The sequence below is a fragment of the Daktulosphaira vitifoliae genome, unplaced genomic scaffold, assembly GCF_025091365.1.
Source record: "Daktulosphaira vitifoliae isolate Bord-2020 unplaced genomic scaffold, ASM2509136v1 Scaffold_3, whole genome shotgun sequence".
In the NCBI taxonomy this organism is placed as follows: Eukaryota; Metazoa; Arthropoda; class Insecta; order Hemiptera; family Phylloxeridae; genus Daktulosphaira; species Daktulosphaira vitifoliae.
Genome location: NW_026099574.1, coordinates 36,117,543 through 36,137,773, shown reverse-complemented (window position 1 = coordinate 36,137,773; position 20,231 = coordinate 36,117,543). Strand labels below are relative to the sequence as shown.

Below are 20,231 nucleotides of genomic sequence, written 5' to 3'. Positions count from 1 at the left end.
ATGATAACCGATGTAAATTATATAAATCATCGATGATAAACTTTCCACCAAAATTTAGGAAATTTATAATATTAATATAGATCCATTAAATATTATTTAATGTCTAGAAATTTTACTGATACATTACAATAGTAAAATTTGTGAAAAAAATAATTATAAAATAATGAAATACATCACTTTTTGTTAATTTAAATAAAAAAATACATTAATTTTTTTAAATAGTTTTGAATTTTATATCTCAAATAATTTATTATATTATTTATAATTGAGTTCCGATTATGGAACAAAATATTTCAGTAACTAATAACCAAAATATGATAAATGAGAAAATTTGAATTTAGAATTTTTTTATAATACATATTTTTTAGTGACAAAATATGACTTTTGAATTTCCAATGTTACATGTAATATTAATTTAATTACTATCATTCAATTATATGAAAATTAAAATGTTTAAATTGCTTTTCTAAAAAATCGACTAATTGCATTTATCAGCTTTTAGCTCAAAATTACAAATTAAACATATATTGGTATGGGAAAATAGTATAAAAATCAGTAGCGCAACTACTGGTTGCTTTATCTTTCTTGAATTTTAATACCTGTAGTTTCAATTAAGAACTTTTATTTATAAAAGTTAATTGTTAGTTTTTTTCTTATCTTGTATTACGTTACATCATACTACTGTTGTAGCAATATAATACAAATAGAATCGTTTTTTTGGAGTATAGTAGGACATTTTAGTATTAAACAACGACTATCGTTACTCTGTTATGGTTACAACCATCTATATTAATATAACAAATTGGCGGGTGAAAACCTTACACTATTTTAACACCTCCTGGATATTTGATATAGTTGCTCCACTGATTGAAATATTTAGGACTCCTCTTTCATTTCTTTTATTCCAATTCCACCAATAATATTTTGTTGTTTATAAATAATTTTTTATTAAATCACTATTAAGTAATTTAACAAAAATTGAATTATATTCAATATAATTATATAATCGTTAAATATTTTGCTACACTGAACAACACATTTAACGTTAGATAGTTCTATCCAACAGGCTTTTAAATTGAAATAGTAAAGTTATTTCAATAAAACTACTGAAAAATATGCCATAAGACATATTAAAAGTTTTATTTAACATTTTTTCTGTGATATTTATTTTATTGTNATGCCATAAGACATATTAAAAGTTTTATTTAACATTTTTTCTGTGATATTTATTTTATTGTGAAATTATTTAAATTATGCTCAAAATAAACTTGGTTTAAGCTAATATTGTGCATTCATAAATACATCTAGAACGGAAGTAGTTGGTTTATTGGCACGTGAACTACGTTGTGGGATTTACTACAAATCACAATATTGTATACGATTATCTATAAACAAATGCTGCAACAATTGAAATTGTAATAAATTTTTATGAGTTTATTTATAGATATACTCATCAGAAAAGAAAAATACGTATGAAGATTAAAAATGTACACAATGTACATTCATAAATTTTAATTTTAAATTTTTTTATTCTTTACTTTATCTTTATTAAACACAGTTCTTTCCAGAAATGTATTCTAATTTATAATTTTTAGTTATATATTTTAGTGTAAGAATAACCTTGATCAAAATTATTTGTTTTATTTAATCAAAAAATTGCACCATTTTAAGTTATGTTCAAGTATCAGGTTATTTAAGCAACTTTTTTCCATAACAATGCAAATAATTAATTAATAATTATCATAATTTAATAACGCTAATGTATTAAGAAATTTTGTATATGGAAACGGGTTCTGATAATTGTTAGAATGGAGAATAACAAGGAGTTTCGTCTTTTAACTAACATATAACAATGCTTTTATATTTAGAGAGTGGTCCAAACCTCGAGGACACTCCATATACATTACTATGTAGTATGTATTAATATTAAAGTATTCTAATAGTTCTATTGTAAGAAATATACAAGAGATATTGTCATAAAAAAGTTTTTTCAAATTAATATAACTGTTTGATATTGAATTTCATAATTTTTTAAAATTTAGATAGTGAAACGTTATTAATTCTAAAAATAATAAACTTATACAAAGGTCATAAGCCGTGTGACAAATTGAAATTAAACTTCATAGTTCGTATTAAGCAATATTATGTTTTTTGACATGTTGACTCAATATATATTTTTGTTCGGGACCTCTGAAAATCAAGTTGTGATTATTGGAGACAAGTCAAGTATTAGGAGCTTTTTGAAGTAATTATCTTTATTAATTTCTCAGGAAAGTTATAGCAAATTTTAAAATAGTAATAATACAAATAAAACCGACAAAATTGTGAACATTTAATTGTGAAAACTATCTGTTTGTCTCCTAAAAATATTTTTTTCGACAATCTTCAACTCAGACGAATGAGCTTAGCTCTAAGTGAAAGACTAATTCCTTAAAGATTTTTCCCTTTGAATTGGTAAATTAATTATTACTATTTGTTATTATTTAATAAAGATAAAACGATTACAATAACAAAATAAAATGTATTAAACAAACATAACGATATATCACATGTATTTAAAACACAAATGGTTGTTCATCAATATTCCCGTCTTTTTAATAGAACCACTAATAATTTATTTTTCCCAAAACAAAAATTTTATAATCAATTTTCATTACATTTATTCGTTTTATTATAAATTTATCCATTAAGAATATTTTTTTAATATATGTTTATTGTTGTTTTACTTTATTATTTGTATAATTCACTTTATACGTCATTGTTGGCTTTTGGCAAAAGAATTATGATATGGAAATCTAATTTTAGAGTTCAAACGTCACCAGTGTATTACTAATTAAACTATATTTGTTCTAAAAATCGAAAAATTATGTAATTTGCAGTTTGTATTAAATTGATACATTTTGTGTTAGTTATTGTTATCTACTTAGTTTTTTATATATTTCAGGTAGTAAATTACACATGTATGCAAGCATCTGTCAGTTGTCAAAAATGTATAATTTGTTTATTTATGGCAAGTTTATCTTACATACAAGTTTTATCATGTAATAATATTTAAATTTACTCACAAAATTTGTCAGTTTTATTACTATAGGTTTTAATTTTAAGGTCTAACAGATGACGACTGATTTTTTAGCTTTAAAAGGATTCTCATTTTAAACCGTATCTATTTAATTAAAAAAATAAGAAACATTTGTTTTAAATTAATTAAAATAAAATAAAGTGTATAGATAAAATAAATTGTTAGACTAGTAGCACATAAATATCATTCAAGAATTTCATCATTAACAGTTCTCAAACTGAAAAAAATGAAGTTATTTGAGTTCCTCTCTTTACATAATAGCAGGAATGTGCAATATAGCAGTAGCATATCCAGAACTTTTGTCAAGGGGATTATTAATTCTTCCGATTCAAACATTTATAATTAAAATAGTAATTTATTAGTATGATTAACTTTACTAATATTTTTATTTTATCGATAAGTATTCTGAGACTGCGATAAAGTAATCAGCTCATTTTTAAAAAAACGGTAACACATTGGGGTCGCAAAACAGTGTGGTTGCGGCATAATTGGGACAAGTAAAGATGATATCAGACAGTTATTAAATCAGTATCAAAAGAAACACTTCGATGCAAATCTGTAGATAATGTTTAATTTAAAAAAATTAATGGATTATTCTAAAAACAAAGTTAACTTCTATTTCCTTCATTATCTTATTATATAATAGAACAAGGAAAAAAACGCTTCTCTGGAATTCCTAATTAGTAGTTCTATGATTTATAAGTATAATATATGAATATTATAACATAGTATGAAATTGATATTTAATAATTTAATATCGTAATTTTTACGGAGATATTATAAAAATATTATAAAGTAGTTGTTACTAATATGGAAAACATGTATAAAAATTAAATGGCTTAATACAAAACTTATCAGACGATAATTTATTGTTAATTGTGAATAAATAAATAAAGAAATTTTCATCAGAATCAAAATTATACTTGTTATTATATTTTTCTAAACCCAATTTTTCGCTACTTTAAATCTGCTCATATGGTCTGGTAAAGTCAGGTTTTCAACAAATTTGTATTAAATAAAAGGGAAGTACGTAAAGTTTCTTTATAAAAAAAATTATTTTGATTTGTTTATTTTTGAAAAAGTTATAGTGGTTTTAAAAAAAAAAGATTTTCTCTATTAACAGGAAACGAGGGAAATTTTTTCAAATTTTAAGAGTAATGTCTTCAACTAGATACGTTTTGTGATCTTTTGGCGTATCGTTGAAAGAAATTAGTCCGGCGAGAGTTGAGAAAAAGTCGCAACAAACAAAAAAAAAAGTACAGTAAAATTAATACCTTTCAGCTTCGCGTCGAAGCTAATACTATTGTGAGAGGGATAAAAAAAACTTTAGTACTCGAATGTCAATTTCTTTACAAGTTTTTCTAAAGATATCAGGTTTAAAAAATTAGTTAAATCAATCTAAAATTGTAAAAACCTTAAATACAATCTTGGCCCTTTTTTAGGGAGTTGATATAGATGTATTATACTTTCGGTTAAAACAGTACTGCAAATATGTTCATATAAAGTTTACAAGAACTCAATGGATGTATTGAGTTTAATCATACTTTATTTAATAATTAACATCCATCCACAGTCGATATTTAAATCTATATGAACTGTTTTTTACGTTCAATTACTTTAAAATTGGCATAGCGTAGGTGGTTAATTACGACAACGTTTACACGAGTGACCTTAGTGGGAGTCGCGTAGGGCGCAAGCGTCGAATGCACCGTGCAATGAACATACTGTTATATAGGCGAACTGAAGTGCAATGATTATACACGTGTACTGCGCGCCGGTACTGGCCGTTATTCTGGTGAGGAATTCTTCCCATTGTGCGTTTTCATCGAATCGATTAATATCGAACGTAATAGTTATTTGTTCAATACTGGTTTACATTTATTAATATATAAATCTATGATTAAAATATTATTATTACTGTAGAAATACCACACGGCCCCACAATAATATCCACTTATCAGTTTTCATAATTCATATTATCACAAGTATCGAGCGTGCCATGTCGTGCCGTCACTGCATCGACAACCGTCGCGACTCACTAACGCCTGACGCCACACACTGCACTCGTGTCAATGTGTGCGTGTGTGCGTTACGTATATTTAAGCACGGGGAGTGTATATTTGTTAACGTGTGTGTATCAGTTGAGTCTGCTATCGGTAGACTGCTAGTGCCACTGCCAATTGCCGTTGACGCTACCGCAGTAGTAAAATGCTGTTTTGTCTGTACGGTCGGTTTACTCACAGCTGAGCATTACGCGTAAAATGGCGTCGCACACCACGACGACGATCGCACATTTGGCGGCCGTCGGCGCCACCGCGGCGGGCCCTGTACCGAACAACGTGTGGCCTAACACTAGGGATGACTATGAGTTACGTGAAGTGATCGGTAAAGTACTTCCTTAATTTGTACAATAATGATTATTAGAGCACCTTGTTTCGTGTTATCAATTATTATTTTCCACAACTACAAAACTATTCATTTTTCTCGTTTATCGTTGAAAATTAAAATTTTTAATTAATATGATGACACTATTGCATTGTTATAGAAATTATATGTGAGTTTCAGTATAAACCTGTTAATAGTCCATTATCATTAGCCGGTTATAAATTATTTTATTTAATTACTTTGAATTTATTATTATTTCGAAACTCATACTACTGGTTTTTTTTTATTTTAAAATTAATTTATAAAACTTAAAATCAGGTCAAGATGTGAAACCATTAAGAGCGAGTGTGTATGTCACACTACAAAGCGACCTCAATAGAGTTATAATCATTGATCGATTTCTAATATTAGATGTTGAATTAAATATTAATTTTATAAATATTTATATATATATATATATATATATATCGACATTTACCTTGCTGTAATTAGATTTTGGTTGTATTTTTAACTTTAGATTAAAATAACAAAATGATTATTATACAGTTTTCCTGATTTTCTTTTTTTAATGAAATCTCGTTCATAATAAATTAACATCAATTTGAAATGTTCAAAAAATATTATTAATAAATTGATTTTGTTAGCATTTACATAAATGCAAATACATGAAACTTAAATTTAGTAATATATTTGTTTAGCATTATTGTTAGAAATTTCCATTTTAAAAATTTTACAATCTGCTCTATATAAGAATTTTATATGCTTAACAACCATCTAATCGTAAGCAGTTTATTTTCTACTTTGCCCCTATTTCATTCATGATACAATTAACATCCAATTATAAAGTGATAGTAATAAAATCTATAAAAATATTTTGTAATTTTTTTCATTCCTATATTACTTATATATAGGTATTCATACCTATATTACTAGTTGGTAATTGTTGTAAAAATAAATAAGAGTGAAAATTCATCAATGTTTCGATAATCTAGAACATATATCAATTTGGCCCTCTTTTTGATGTTTTGTGGAACTAAATCATTAATATTGCGATGTAGATTGTTGAATTTTTTCCTATTTAAACTAATTTACTTTTATTTTCATTAAATATTTTGCATATGAATTTTAGTAATCCTGCATTAATGATAATGATCCTTAATGCCCTTTTTGTTGAATTAATGATAGAAATTGCATTTTATTTAATTAAATTAAAGAGTAATTAAAAAATAGTACTTCATTAAAAAATTTGTAAGGGACATGTTTAGTTTTTTTTTATTCATAACATCTATCTATACTCATCCATAATCAGAAAAATATTCCTTAAGTAAGTTGGGTAAATTTTTCTTTGTATTTATTTTTGCTAGTGATCCTTTTTCAAAATTAATTTGTGCGATTTGTACAGTTTTTTTTATAATCTTTATTAAATTAGTTAATGTGATATATAGTATTTGTAATTATATTATACAAAAAGATTAAACTATCTTTGAAAAATTACAGGTGTTGGAGCTACTGCAACTGTTCATTGTGCTTACTGTAAACCTCGTCAAGAAAAATGTGCTATAAAAAAAATTAATTTGGAAAAATGGAATACTAGCATGGATGAGTTAACCGTAATGTTTAAAATTATAACTTTGTTTTAAAATTTTATTTTAAAAATATTTTTTTGTTTTTTAGAAAGAAATTCAAGCTATGTCATGGTGTCAGCATGAAAATGTGGTAACTTATCATACAAGTTTTGTTGTTGGAGATGAATTATGGCTTGTGTTGCGTCTTTTGGAAGGTGGATCATTGCTTGATATATTAAAACACAAAATGAGAACAAGTGATTGCCGTCATGGTGTACTTGATGAAGCAACAATAGCTACAGTTTTGAGAGAAGTGTTGAAAGGATTGGAGTATTTCCATTCTAATAGTCAAATTCATAGGTAGTAAAAAGTCAAAGTTTTACCATTGTCAAAAAGTTAATTGAATTATTTACAGGGACATAAAGGCTGGTAACATTCTTTTAGGTGAGGATGGTACAGTACAAATAGCTGATTTTGGAGTTAGTGCTTGGCTGACAACAGGATACGATACTAATCGCCAGAAAGTTCGGCATACATTTGTCGGTACCCCTTGTTGGATGGCACCTGAAGTCATGGAACAGGTACACACGGTAAAAGCAAACAATTTTACTAAATTTTTGTATTTGGTTGAATACCAACACTTAAACTCGAAACCTTAAACTGTCCATCAAAATCATTTAATAGGATCATGGATACGATTTCAAAGCAGACATTTGGTCACTAGGTATTACTGCAATAGAATTAGCCACTGGTACAGCACCATATCATAAATATCCACCAATGAAAGTCTTGATGTTGACTTTGCAGAATGATCCACCAACATTGGATACAGGTGCTGATCATAAAGATCAGTATAAAGCATATGGAAAGACATTTCGAAAACTTATTACTGATTGTTTACAAAAAGATCCAACAAAAAGGTAGTTGAATTATAATTTAAATTTGGCTCAGCAATAATTGTACTTTATTATAGACCAACAGCCACTGAACTATTAAAACATCCAATTTTTAAAAAAGCAAAAGATAAAAAATACTTGCAATCCACTCTTATAGCTATTGGTCCAAGTTTAGAAACAAGAGTTCAAAAGGTAATATATTAAAATCTAAAATGTTTAAAATAACTTTGGATTTATGATATCTTAACACTAAATTATTAATTCATAATTTTTTTTGCTTTGATGTGAATCTGAGAAGGTATTAATTTTACTATTGTTTTTTTTTTGTCTCCACATTTTCTCAATTCTCAGGACCAATTTCTTTCAATGATACGTCAAAAGATCAAATATAGTGTAGTTGAAGATATTGCCCTTAAAAATTGAAAAAATTTCCTTCATTTATACTTTCTCTAAATGGAGAAAGTAAAAACAAAAAATTACAATTTTTAAAATAGGTAAATTTAAAATTTATTTTTTCTTAAAACTGCCATAACTTTAAAAAAACGTATAAATCAAAATAATTTTTTTTTTTATAGATATCTTAGATATTTTTCTTTCATTGGATATAATATTTTTGAAAATCTGACCCTTACTTGAATGTGAAAATGGCTGTCGTAGTTGAAAAATTTGGTTAAATATTTAATAATAATTAAATTTAAATTTATTCATATATTACACTTATATATCATATAACTTGTAATCAGGCTATAAATAAGAAAATATGAGTTCACTTTGCTTTTAGAATAATTCTTCAATTTGTAAAATAAAAACTATCTACAGATTTGCATAGAAGCGCGTTTCTTATGATAGTGATTTTAATCATTGTCAGATTATCTTTATACTTGTCCTATGCCACATCCACACTGCGCCGTGTTCTCACTATTCTACTTTTTTTTTTTTTTAACTAGTTAAATTATGTATTTTGTGCTTTAGGCTTCAAAAAGACAGCCAGGTACATCTGGTAGATTACATAGGACAATCACTGGTGAGTGGACATGGTCATCAGAAGAAGAATGTGGACAATCTTCAGACGATGAGGTCTAGTATTTATAAAAAAAAATTTGATCAATTGTAGCTAATATGAATTTAAAACTAAAAAATATTAAAAACACTTTTATCATCATCAATTCTAAACATATACTGATTAAATAAAAATTTGTTTAATTGCATTGGTTTAATAAAAGCGTTTTTTAATATTATTCCATAAAACTTAGTAATAATAAAATAATAACTATTCAATATTTTTCTTTTAGTGTAAAGAAAAGCCTTTAAATAAACTTGTTCAAGTACCACACTCATCTGATAGTGAAAAAGAAAGTGATGATGAGCATTTAAATTTGGTGTTACGAATGAGGTAAATATATTTTTTAATATACAATATTAATTATTGTATGGTCCTTAATGACTGAATATTCATTTTATCTAGAAATTCAAATCGTGAACTGAATGACATTCGATTTGAATTTCTTTTGGGAAAAGATACACCCGATGGTATTGCTACAGAACTTGTAGGTGCAGGTTTAGTAGATACACTGGATGCTGAAGTTATTGCCATGAATTTACGCGTACTGATTGGAAATCAGACACAAAACAAACCTGTTACTTTTGCTCTTGTAAGTAGATAACTAAACTAAAAAGTATTATCATTTTCATTAATTTTTTTGGTTGTTATAATCTTAGGTATCTGGGTGTAAAAATGATGAAACACCCGATGAAAAAATTCTGGTTGGTTATGCCCAGCTGTCATATGCAGACTGAAAGTAAAGTTACCGAAATAACTTAAAAAATTTTTTTTTTTTTGTGCCACTAGAACACTACTCTGTAAGTCATTAATACAATTGTGTAAATAAACATTATTTTTTAAATTAAAATATTAATTTATTTTTGTAAATACACATAGATATATCCTAGTTTAGTGTTAAAAAAAAGGTACAGCTTAACTTGAAATGCTTTATATTTTGATTAATATCAGTACCAGCATTACCAATTTTTTTTATTGTCGTTACTTAACTATGAATAAACTTGTCTTAATTAAAAAATTGTTTTAATTCATTAGTGAGTTTAAAAGGTTACTTTATACAAGTAATCGACTATTAAATTTGCAAAAAAATTAAAACATTAGAAAGACAATATGACTGATAACACTAAAAAGTTTTTTTGTATTGGTTTGTAAGTAGAGAAATAATTAAATTTCATATATACATTAATAGTCAAATTCAGGCGAAGATATAAAAATGTAGACACAATAAAATGACAAATTGACATTACTACACTTACTAAAAACAGTAAAAAAATGTATTTAATTAATGGTTACAATACTAGGTATCTATATAAAACTTTTTAATTCAAGTTTTATTTATCTTATTCACCACAAGAAAAGATTTACATTTGTTATGGAGAAAATACTACTATTCTGTTTGTAATGGTCTGTATTAATTTTGAACTTGGATGTTAAATTTATAATTAATTTGCTCTTTCATTTAAATTAGTTTTTTATTCTTATAAAATCTTCTAACATTAAGAAAATTATTATATTAAAATTAAAAAATCTAGATATCACTTGATTTATGTTATAAAATCGATACAAACGATTAATATTTATTATATAAGTTAAAGTATTAAACTTTTTAAGAAATGAATTTTATTAAAAATTACCATAGTATACTTGAGTTTTATTTAGTTGCAAGTTTAAAGGATAAAATTGAGCAAAATTGTTCATGGATTCAATTTATTGAGTTCTTTGTCTGGAATTGGTTTATACTTAAGCAGTTTAGCATACTCTGTAAGTAAAGTTTCCCAATACCAAGTTACATCTTTCATCCGTAGATGAGTTCTAATGAATCTATAACCTTGATAGGCTATTTCTTTAGCTAAATCGTCATGTTCTTTGAAAAATAAAAGAATATTTCTAAAAAAAAAAAGAAGAAACATAATGACAGTTTATATAATTTACTACTAATAGTAATTAATTACTTAATTTCTTTTTCTGAAGCATTAGGATTTATAGGTATATAGTGATACCACGGAATCATGAACTTATAGAAAAATTCCTTCCAATCTTCTCCAACATGAAAAACAAGACTTTTACATAAAAATAGATGTTTAAAACGAAAACTAGCTGCAACACCTCTGAAGTTAAATAAGTATTTATATTGACAGTGATTTTCTAAAGATACTTCATTGGCTGGTGCAACATATAGAGTATCCTAATAATTTTCATAAATATTTAAAATTCATATTACCTCAACAGAAAAAATTGTAGATGTTCTAATTCATGTTCAATATTATAAAATTTTAAATAACCTTGTCAGATTTCCATGCTTGATTTTTGGTATATGCTGCATCAACCAATTCTGGAGAACTTCGTGATAAAAGCACTAGAGCATCTCTCTGATCACTAGTTCGAGAACCTCTAAAGAATCCTTTAGATATCTTATCTTTCCATTGCCATTTTTCAGCTTCTTTTAACATAGATTTCTTCAAAAGATCCCAACGGCCAAGTCCAGTTGGATGAAGTTTAATGGCTGGTCCACCACTCCAAAAAGACCACGCTGGATACATTATATCAGCATAATCATCTGTCTAACAGAATAAAATGATCAAATTTTTTGATATCCCAATTTTAGAAAATTGAAAGTAGCCTCATTTAGTTTTACTTGATATGAAATATTGTGTATGAATTTTAATTTAATTTTAAAGTATCAAATATTTAATAATAATATATTTATATTAATAAAAATATAAACAACAATGAAGACAACTAAATAATATTTAGCTAGGAAACCTTGATTTGAGTCTTTAAACCATTAATTAACATTATGTACTACTGATGTTACAAGGCACCTTGTAAATTATAAATGTGAGGTCCAGTCTAAGGCTGAACAAGAAATTTAGATTAAAAAAATACTACCAATTCGAGTAAACCAGAATTGAATCTGTTAATTTGTAAAATAATCATTTTGTAATACAAAATAAACATTATTTATTCATTATAATTATCTATAATTAATTTAATAATATTAAATTTATTTCATATAATAGAAGTAATATTGATGGATTAAATTAAAAATATGTAATATAGATTCAATCCATAGTCTGAATTGATGATTTCAATCCAAATTTGGATTGATCCATATATAGATTGAATTAACTTAATTCAGATTACAGATTGAAAAAAATATTCTTAGCTTTAGTTCAAATCCAATAAACAAGCTGCAATAAAATTATTTAAGTTAATTATTTTATTTTCCATTTAGTGTGACACTTGACAGATGCATGCCATTAGTGTCAGCAATGATAATAAAAAGAAAAATTATAATTAGGGTCTGGAGTTAAATACATTTATAAATTTTGTTTTGTTATTTTGAATATACCATCAGTCATTACAAATTTTCATTAATTGACTGGAAAATTCAGAAATGTGTTGTTACGGACATTATATTTTTGGAGAGATAAGGAGGGTTTACCTCCCTCTAGAACAAAAAATATATCTATGCTACTATATAGGAAATAACCCTCATTTCACTTTGGGTCCACATTCAAATATTTTGAATAACCAGACACAGATTATGAGCGGCAAGGGGGTGAACACCTCTAGCTTAAAGAGTATCACAAATTTGAATAACTTATCATAATTAGTTAGTGACATAGGTTTTTATAGTTTTTTTTTTTTTGCTTACTTCTTTGTTATTACTTTTCTATGTTGGGAATATTTTCCATATAGGTCTTAATACACTGCTGTTAATAACTTTCAAAATATGGGTTTAAAAGTTCTGTGTTTAGTTTGTTTTCAAAAGTTCATACTTTTAGTTGAAACATTTACTATTGTATGGACTAGTTAAATATGTATATTGCCATTTAAAAATATTAAGTTGGTAACTTTATATAAGGAAAAAATATTTGACTGCTTAAAAATCAAGAAATAAATAATATTAAACAAAATCAAAAAAGTATTTTTTTCAAAGTTATAATTATTTTAAGAAATTTAGTGGTCAATGGTAAATCAATAACCTTGTATAATTCTATAACAAAGTTTTACAAACTTGGGATCTTTCTAAGTGGCTCAAACAAAATTTATAAATGCATATAATTCTGTATCCTAATTTTAACTTAATTGCTTAAATTATAACAATGATATACTGAGTGTTTGGATACAATGAATTCCTTGAATATCATTCCTTTTTTGTGAAATGCATTCATATGTAAGCCTATGTTACTTAATGTAATTATTTTACATTGACATTCTATCAAAAATTGAATGCATTTGCATTCACTATTCCTTCAAAATAAATTCCTCATTTCAAATAAAATTATAAAATACAAAAATGTTATTTATTTATTAAAGTTATTTTGTTAGACCACTTTTAAAAAAATGAGAATTAAATGATGTTTAATGAAAGAAACAGGGGAAGTATCAGAAGTCTATTTTATTCAATATTAATTTTATGGTTTGATTCTATAGCATATTAGGAATAAAAAATAAAAATTTTTACTAACTTTGAAATACTACAGAAACGTAACTATTTAAATTAATAAAAAAATTGTTTTTTAAACATTTTTTGTTAATTTTTACAAATTTCATTTATTTTTTGTTAAATTATAGAAAAATATTTATTATATTATTATTAAAACCTACAAGTATGTAAATTATTAAAATAATTCAGCAAGAAACATTTATTGGATTAAAAGTTATTAAAGTTGTCTGAATAAGCTGGACCATTCTGTATATTACATTCTATAATTATATTAAATTAACATTTTAGTAATAATCTAAAAAAAAAATTTGCTATGATGGTTATATTTATACTATGATAAAACCTCACTTTGCTAAACGAGAATACAGGTTTAGGATCACCAAAATGCTTAATGATTTGAGGCCAGTCACGAGTATTTAAAATAAACTCTACATCAGGAACATTCAACTGGATTTTAGATAAGAAATGCTCAACACCTTCACAGCGAGCTGGAAACATACATTTTGTTTCTCTATACAAGTCATGGTTGTATATCATGTATCGTGTTCCTCTATTGATAAAAAAAAAAAAAAAAAATTAATAAATTTTAAGTCATACATATATTGTATTTTAATAAAAAAATATTGGTTATTGGTGATAAAAAATAATAATAATACTTTTCAGAAGCAGAAGATATCAAATCATGAGTAATCCCATCTATGAATGGTTCTATATCTTGCAAAATTGCTGGGAAAAAACAAGTTCCATTTTTGTTTTTACAAGGCACATAATCTTCTTTAGCTTTATTGATTTGGCTAATAATATGATTGGATACTAAGAATAGTTTTATTCAAATAATTATTTTTATTAATGAATTATTAAAAAATAATGAGTAATTTAGTTTGTTGAATTGAAATTAGTTTATGTAAATAATATTTCTACTTACGTTTATCATACATTCTTGAATGGCCATGTTTTTGTTGACTTATCACGAAATTAAAAAGACAAAAATATACAATGTACAGTTTGTACATGGTTTATACAACAGAAGATTCATTTAAAATATAAATTAAATTAAAATTAGTTGAAATAAAGAATTGTGGCACTGTGAAAGTACCATGTATGGTTAATTTTTCAAACTATCCTATTTTTAAAAATAAGTATTATATTACTAAGGTCATATAAAAAAATTATACTTAAACTTGAGACTAAAATCGTTTGTAAATATACATGTATGTATAGTAAAAATATATTATATTATTTACTCTATTCAAAATAAGAACAAAAAATTAATTAAAAAAAAAAAAATTAAAGTTCCTAAGAACTATAAAGTGTAACCTACGTGAAGTTCTGAAAATGAATGCTGTAATCACTTTTGATAACTTTGGAAAAACACCGTTTGGTTATCGTTATCAATAATTTACAAGTTATTTAAGGTTATATTTACGCTACGTTATCATGTCTGTAATTTATGCAATTGTCAGTGAACTTTTTAGTTAATATTTGTAACTAATTTTTTTTTTTTAGTACGTTTAATTTTTAAGTAATCGGTAGGTAATCCTACATTTTAAATATTATTATTTTTGTTGAATTTGATGACCAATGATCACAGTTGAATTTTTAATTTTTATTAGTTTACTATAATTAACTTCTTGACATAAAATACTACTACATTCATTAAAATCATGGGAGTTCCAAAATTCTTTCGCTACATGAGCGAACGATATCCTTGCCTAAGCGAACTTGTCAAAGACTATCAAGTATGTATATAAAAACATTAATAAAATAGTTTTATAACTGGTAAAAACAATTTTTATCAGATTCCAGAATTTGATAATCTATACCTAGACATGAATGGGATTATTCATAACTGTTCACATCCAAATGATGATGACCCTCATTTTCGTATCACTGAAGAGGTTATATTTAAAAATATATTTCATTACTTAGAGGTAAATTTAAATTATTTAATTTTTATTAGTCGACTGATAAAACTGATTATTTATTAGGTTTTATTTCAAATGATTCAACCTCAAAAGTTATTTTTCATGGCTGTCGATGGAGTTGCTCCTCGTGCTAAAATGAATCAGCAACGTGGTCGTCGTTTTAGATCAGCTCATGTTGCTGCTGAACAAATGAAAGCTGCTATTGTTAGAGGTGAAACATTACCTACTTCAGAGCGCTTTGATTCAAATTGTATTACACCTGGCACAGAGTTCATGGTGCGTTTACAAAATGAACTTGAATATTTTGTCAATGATAAAGTGTCCAATGATCCATTATGGAGTAAAGTTCAAGTAATACTTTCTGGTCACCAAGTCCCAGGTGAAGGTGAACATAAAATTATGGACTATATTAGGTATATGAAATCACAGCCAGACTATGATTCAAATACTAGACATTGCCTTTATGGTTTGGATGCAGACTTAATAATGTTAGGTTTATGTACTCATGAACCATATTTTTCATTGCTCAGAGAAGAGGTATGTAACTTTTATTGTCATTATGATTCTTATAAATATTATAAGAAATATAATATTATAATTGTAATATTATATAATATTTATTTTGGATGCAGACTTAATAATGTTAGGTTTATGTACTCATGAACCATATTTTTCATTGCTCAGAGAAGAGGTATGTAAATTTTATTGTCATTATGATTCTTATAAATATTATAAGAAATATAATATTATAATTGTAATATTATATAATATTTATAAATATTAGTTAAAGTTACTGATTATAACATTTAAATTTTTGAAGGTTAAATTTGATCGCAAAGCAAAACGTGAAACTTCTGTTGATGAAACCAAATTTTATTTATTACATTTATCATTGATGAGAGATTATTTAGATTTAGAGTTTCAAGTGCTTAAAGAAGTTCTACCTTTCAAATATGATTTAGAATCTATTATTGATGATTGGGTGAGTTATACATTTTTATTACATTTTTTGTTATGTATCAAAATTAATAAGAACATTTTTCAATATTATAAATTGTGTTTATTATTTCTAGGTATTAATGGGATTCCTAATAGGTAATGATTTTATACCTCATTTACCTGATTTGCATATTTCTAAAGGAGCTTTACCTATTCTGTATAAGGTTTACATGGATGTATTGCCACAAGTAGGAGGTAAAGTTCAATACATGATTTAATATTGAATTTTTAATAACATGTTGTATAATAGATGAAATAAATATTTTTTAAGTTAATCTTTGGTAGTATAATTTAGAAATAAGTTTTAAGTGATTTAATTTAAATTACGTTTTAGGTTATTTAAATGAAAAAGGTTCTTTAAATCTTAAAAGGTTTCAAATATTTATGAAAAGTTTGGCAAATTTTGATTATGATCAATTTAGAGATACTTTTGCTGACATTAAATATCTAGAAGGAAAAAGAACTGCCAATGGAATTGAAACAAGTGTTAGTAAAATTGAACATTTTTTTATTGTTCTATTTATTGTAGTATTAAGTTAATATTTTTTTTCAGGATGAATCAGATCCAGCATATAAAGATGAACTAGCTACTTTAATCAAAGATACTGAAAAATTTGTGAGTTAGTTTTTTGTAATAACTCATCATCATAATTATTTTCTTATTAAATAAAATATTTTAGCTTCTTAGTGATGATGATGAGGATGGAAATGAAGAGTCGAGTGAAACTGAAGAAGAAGCAATGATGGCAGAGTTCACATTACATAAAGAAAATTACTATAGAAATAAATTAGAATACAATGTTATTACTGAGTGAGTATTTATTTTTTAATAACTTAATACTTTTACTTATTTGAAATAATTATTAGCTACTAATTTTATAATCATTTTAGAGATGTAATGCGTTCTCAAGCAGAAGGATACATTCGAGCAATACAATGGAATTTAAACTATTATTATAATGGTTGTTGTTCTTGGTCTTGGTATTATCCTCATCATTATGCACCATATATTTCTGATATCAAGGACTTTGAAAATATCCAGCTTGAATTTGATTTAGGCCAACCATTCTTACCTTTTCAGCAGTTGTTGGCAGTATTACCATCACTTAGTAAAGAGTTATTACCAAAACCTTTTCAAGATTTGATGATAGAAGAAGCTAGTCCAATTAGAATGTACTATCCTGAACAATTTGAAACTGATCTCAATGGAAAACAACACGAATGGGAAGCTGTCGTATTAGTTCCTTTTATTGATGAAGTAAAAAAATAAAATATATATATATGTGTGTGTGTGTGTATACATATATATATATATTGATATAATGTTTTATCTAGATTATGTATTAACAAATTGCTTTTTAGGAAACTCTATTAAAGTCTATGAAAATGGTCGAACACAAACTTTCAGATGATGAAAAAAAAAGAAATTCACATGGTCCTATGTATCTTTTTAAGTATACCAAAGAAAATATGGGTAATTATTTTTACAGATAAATAAAATAAAATTTTACATCTGAGCTGTATTTTAATTTTATAGGTATAGTGTCAAACTCAAAGTATTTTCCACCTATTCAAGAAAGTCATGCACATAGAATATTGATTAATCGTGAAGATATTGCCGTTGATCCTAATGATTTAGTTAAAGGTTTGTGTCCAAATGTAAACTTGGATGTTTATCATGTTGGGTTTCCTACTCTTCATCTCATACCAATTACAGTAAGTTTTTATTTTTCATATTTATTTTATTATGGTATGGTATTTAGGTGTTTTTGCAGGGCGTGCCTAAGAGTCTATACCTACTTGTAGAAATGCCTTTAGTATGATTAAATAGGATATTTTTATTCAACTATTGTTCAATAAGTAAGCACTGCCTTACTTATTCCAACTTTCAGGAGAACAATAATAATATTTATTCTCATTGAACTGTTTATATTTATTAATTTTTGAAATATTTCCCTCTGATTCAAATCAAATTTTGGATATTTTTATGATGGTAATTATAAGAAAAGTAATTTTTGAATTAAAGTATCTTATAATCTAAACAACAATTTAACAGTTGTAAACAATATGATAATCTTTTTTTATAAAAAAAAAAATGTATTTATATATAATTTTAGTTTTACATATTTGGTATACTTAAAGTTAAATCATTTATTTTAACTAAGAGTTAATCTATGGAAGTTAAGAAGGTTTATCCTCCTTAAATTTAAAAATAATTATGTATTATAAATAAATTATAATATTTTTAAATTGTAATTTAGGCTGAATTACTCAAGAAAGGTGTAAAAGTTTTTCAATCTTCAAGTTTGGGTGAAAACATGATAATTAAAATAATTAATCAAGATGAAAATATTGAAGGCAATATACAAAGTATTGCTAAAGAGTTACTTGGCAAAACTGTGTATGCTAATTGGCCTCATCTTGAAGAAATAAAGTATATTTTTCTATATTTAATAAATAGATCAATTAATTTTTGTAAAATTTGGATTTTTTAGAGTTACTGCTATATCTAGCAAATCTTTACTTTTGTCTCTTGACGATAATGAGCATGTCATTGTTCGAGATATGGATGATTCAGCAGTACAGGAATTCAAATTACTTTCTCAAGGGTTTGCAAAAACGTAAGAAATACAACATAACTAAATTATAAATGGAACATCTTATTTTAAATAAATAATAATTTAAAAAAAATATGATTGGCATCAAATGCAGTACTGCAAAAACAACTCATATATATTAGAGTTATTTAGGGGGTTAGAGTTCTCTTATAATTAGTTCCTCAAGAATTCTAAAAAATTATGTTGATGATTTATTGTAAAAAATTGAAAAGTGTATTTTTAACTTTTTTAAGAAAGCATTTTAATTTTTTTTTCTTTTATCTTGTATGCATTATTACTTTTTTAATGCAAACTATTGGGTTTTACTTATAAATTTATCACTCTGTATCTTAAAAAATTAAAATAATTAATTATGTTTAAAGCTATATGTCTACTCGTGGTATTGATATTGGAAAAACTTCTATACTGTTTCGAGGTCAAAAATTAAAGGGAACTAAATATATACCAAGACAAGATGGCAGTGGTGTAGATTTAGTGAAAGCTGTATGTATTTTGTGTATTATTCCATGATTTTTAATTATTACTAATTATTTATAATTGTGTTTCATAAATATTGAAAAAAAGTGGTGTGAAATTCCTTCAACTGTAGCATTTCAAACAGCTGTCCTTGATTTAGAAGTTAATGACCCACATATTAAACAAAGTTATTTTGCTCTTGAAGAGTACTTCCCTGTTGGAGGAAATGTTTTTGTACTGGATGCTCCATTTTACGGTTGTCAAGCAGAAGTGATTGGTGGTTATATATCTTCTAGAATTAAAATTGATATAACACTCACACCTGAACCATACTTCTATGATCTCCGTGATACTCTAAATTCTGTTTCTATTGAGATGTTTAATGGTATAAATATTAAAAATAAATAAAATATATAATTAAAAAAAAACCAATATTTGATAACTACTTTATTCATGTTGTATTTATAATTTATTTAATACATTTTTAACCACAAATATATTTATGTTCAGTTTTTACTACAACAAACTAANCACAAATATATTTATGTATTTTTTTTATGTTCAGTTTTTACTACAACAAACTAAAATTAACAATAAATATTGTAAAATGATGAAAATAATGAAAATTTAACTTTTTTTATATTTAATTAACATATATATAATACTTTTAAATTTTTATGTAATAAAAAGGTAGTTTTAAAAAAAATTAAGAGTTGGGTGATATTATTTAATCTAATACTGAAGCATAAAATTTTTGAACAATTTGTTTATTATTATTTAGCAAATGCTGCTGCA

General features: G+C 25.4%; 3 protein-coding genes across 5 annotated transcripts in view; 2 read left to right on the top strand and 1 right to left on the bottom strand.

The window, feature by feature from the left end:
- Positions 1 to 2,992: 2,992 nt before the first annotated feature.
- LOC126903169 (STE20/SPS1-related proline-alanine-rich protein kinase) lies at positions 2,993 to 9,835 on the top strand. Of its 3 annotated transcripts, none has more exons than XM_050681190.1 (10): positions 2,993 to 3,041; positions 6,962 to 7,074; positions 7,139 to 7,389; positions 7,445 to 7,619; positions 7,714 to 7,949; positions 8,003 to 8,117; positions 8,898 to 9,002; positions 9,218 to 9,318; positions 9,391 to 9,577; positions 9,645 to 9,835. In XM_050681190.1, exons 1-10 carry the CDS (start codon positions 3,008 to 3,010, stop codon positions 9,720 to 9,722), a joined length of 1,395 nt encoding a protein of 464 aa, XP_050537147.1. In that variant the 5' UTR covers positions 2,993 to 3,007; the 3' UTR covers positions 9,723 to 9,835. The 3 variants fall into 3 exon arrangements, with proteins under 3 accessions (XP_050537147.1, XP_050537146.1, XP_050537145.1); XM_050681189.1 differs by lacking the exon at positions 2,993 to 3,041 and adding an exon at positions 5,102 to 5,464 and having other exon boundaries at positions 7,445 to 7,610; XM_050681188.1 differs by lacking the exon at positions 2,993 to 3,041 and adding an exon at positions 5,104 to 5,464.
- Positions 9,836 to 10,222: 387 nt separating this feature from the next.
- On the bottom strand, positions 10,223 to 14,734 carry LOC126903171 (O-glucosyltransferase rumi homolog). Its single transcript, XM_050681196.1, has 6 exons — positions 14,364 to 14,734; positions 14,095 to 14,251; positions 13,787 to 13,988; positions 11,268 to 11,546; positions 10,938 to 11,170; positions 10,223 to 10,872 (listed from the first exon to the last, which is right to left on the bottom strand). Exons 1-6 carry the CDS (start codon positions 14,449 to 14,451, stop codon positions 10,680 to 10,682), a joined length of 1,152 nt encoding a protein of 383 aa, XP_050537153.1. The 5' UTR covers positions 14,452 to 14,734; the 3' UTR covers positions 10,223 to 10,679.
- Positions 14,735 to 14,896: 162 nt separating this feature from the next.
- LOC126902135 (5'-3' exoribonuclease 1-like) overlaps positions 14,897 to 20,231 on the top strand; it is a 10,242-nt gene continuing 4,907 nt past the window's right edge. The window contains exons 1-15 of the mRNA XM_050679160.1: positions 14,897 to 15,177; positions 15,238 to 15,369; positions 15,427 to 15,900; positions 16,184 to 16,345; positions 16,437 to 16,557; positions 16,697 to 16,848; positions 16,916 to 16,978; positions 17,043 to 17,173; positions 17,254 to 17,620; positions 17,725 to 17,836; positions 17,900 to 18,078; positions 18,624 to 18,796; positions 18,858 to 18,983; positions 19,343 to 19,463; positions 19,545 to 19,826. Of these exons, the coding sequence (XP_050535117.1) occupies positions 15,103 to 15,177; positions 15,238 to 15,369; positions 15,427 to 15,900; positions 16,184 to 16,345; positions 16,437 to 16,557; positions 16,697 to 16,848; positions 16,916 to 16,978; positions 17,043 to 17,173; positions 17,254 to 17,620; positions 17,725 to 17,836; positions 17,900 to 18,078; positions 18,624 to 18,796; positions 18,858 to 18,983; positions 19,343 to 19,463; positions 19,545 to 19,826 (2,670 nt within the window). The 5' untranslated portion in view covers positions 14,897 to 15,102. The remainder of the gene's footprint in view (positions 15,178 to 15,237; positions 15,370 to 15,426; positions 15,901 to 16,183; positions 16,346 to 16,436; positions 16,558 to 16,696; positions 16,849 to 16,915; positions 16,979 to 17,042; positions 17,174 to 17,253; positions 17,621 to 17,724; positions 17,837 to 17,899; positions 18,079 to 18,623; positions 18,797 to 18,857; positions 18,984 to 19,342; positions 19,464 to 19,544; positions 19,827 to 20,231) is intronic.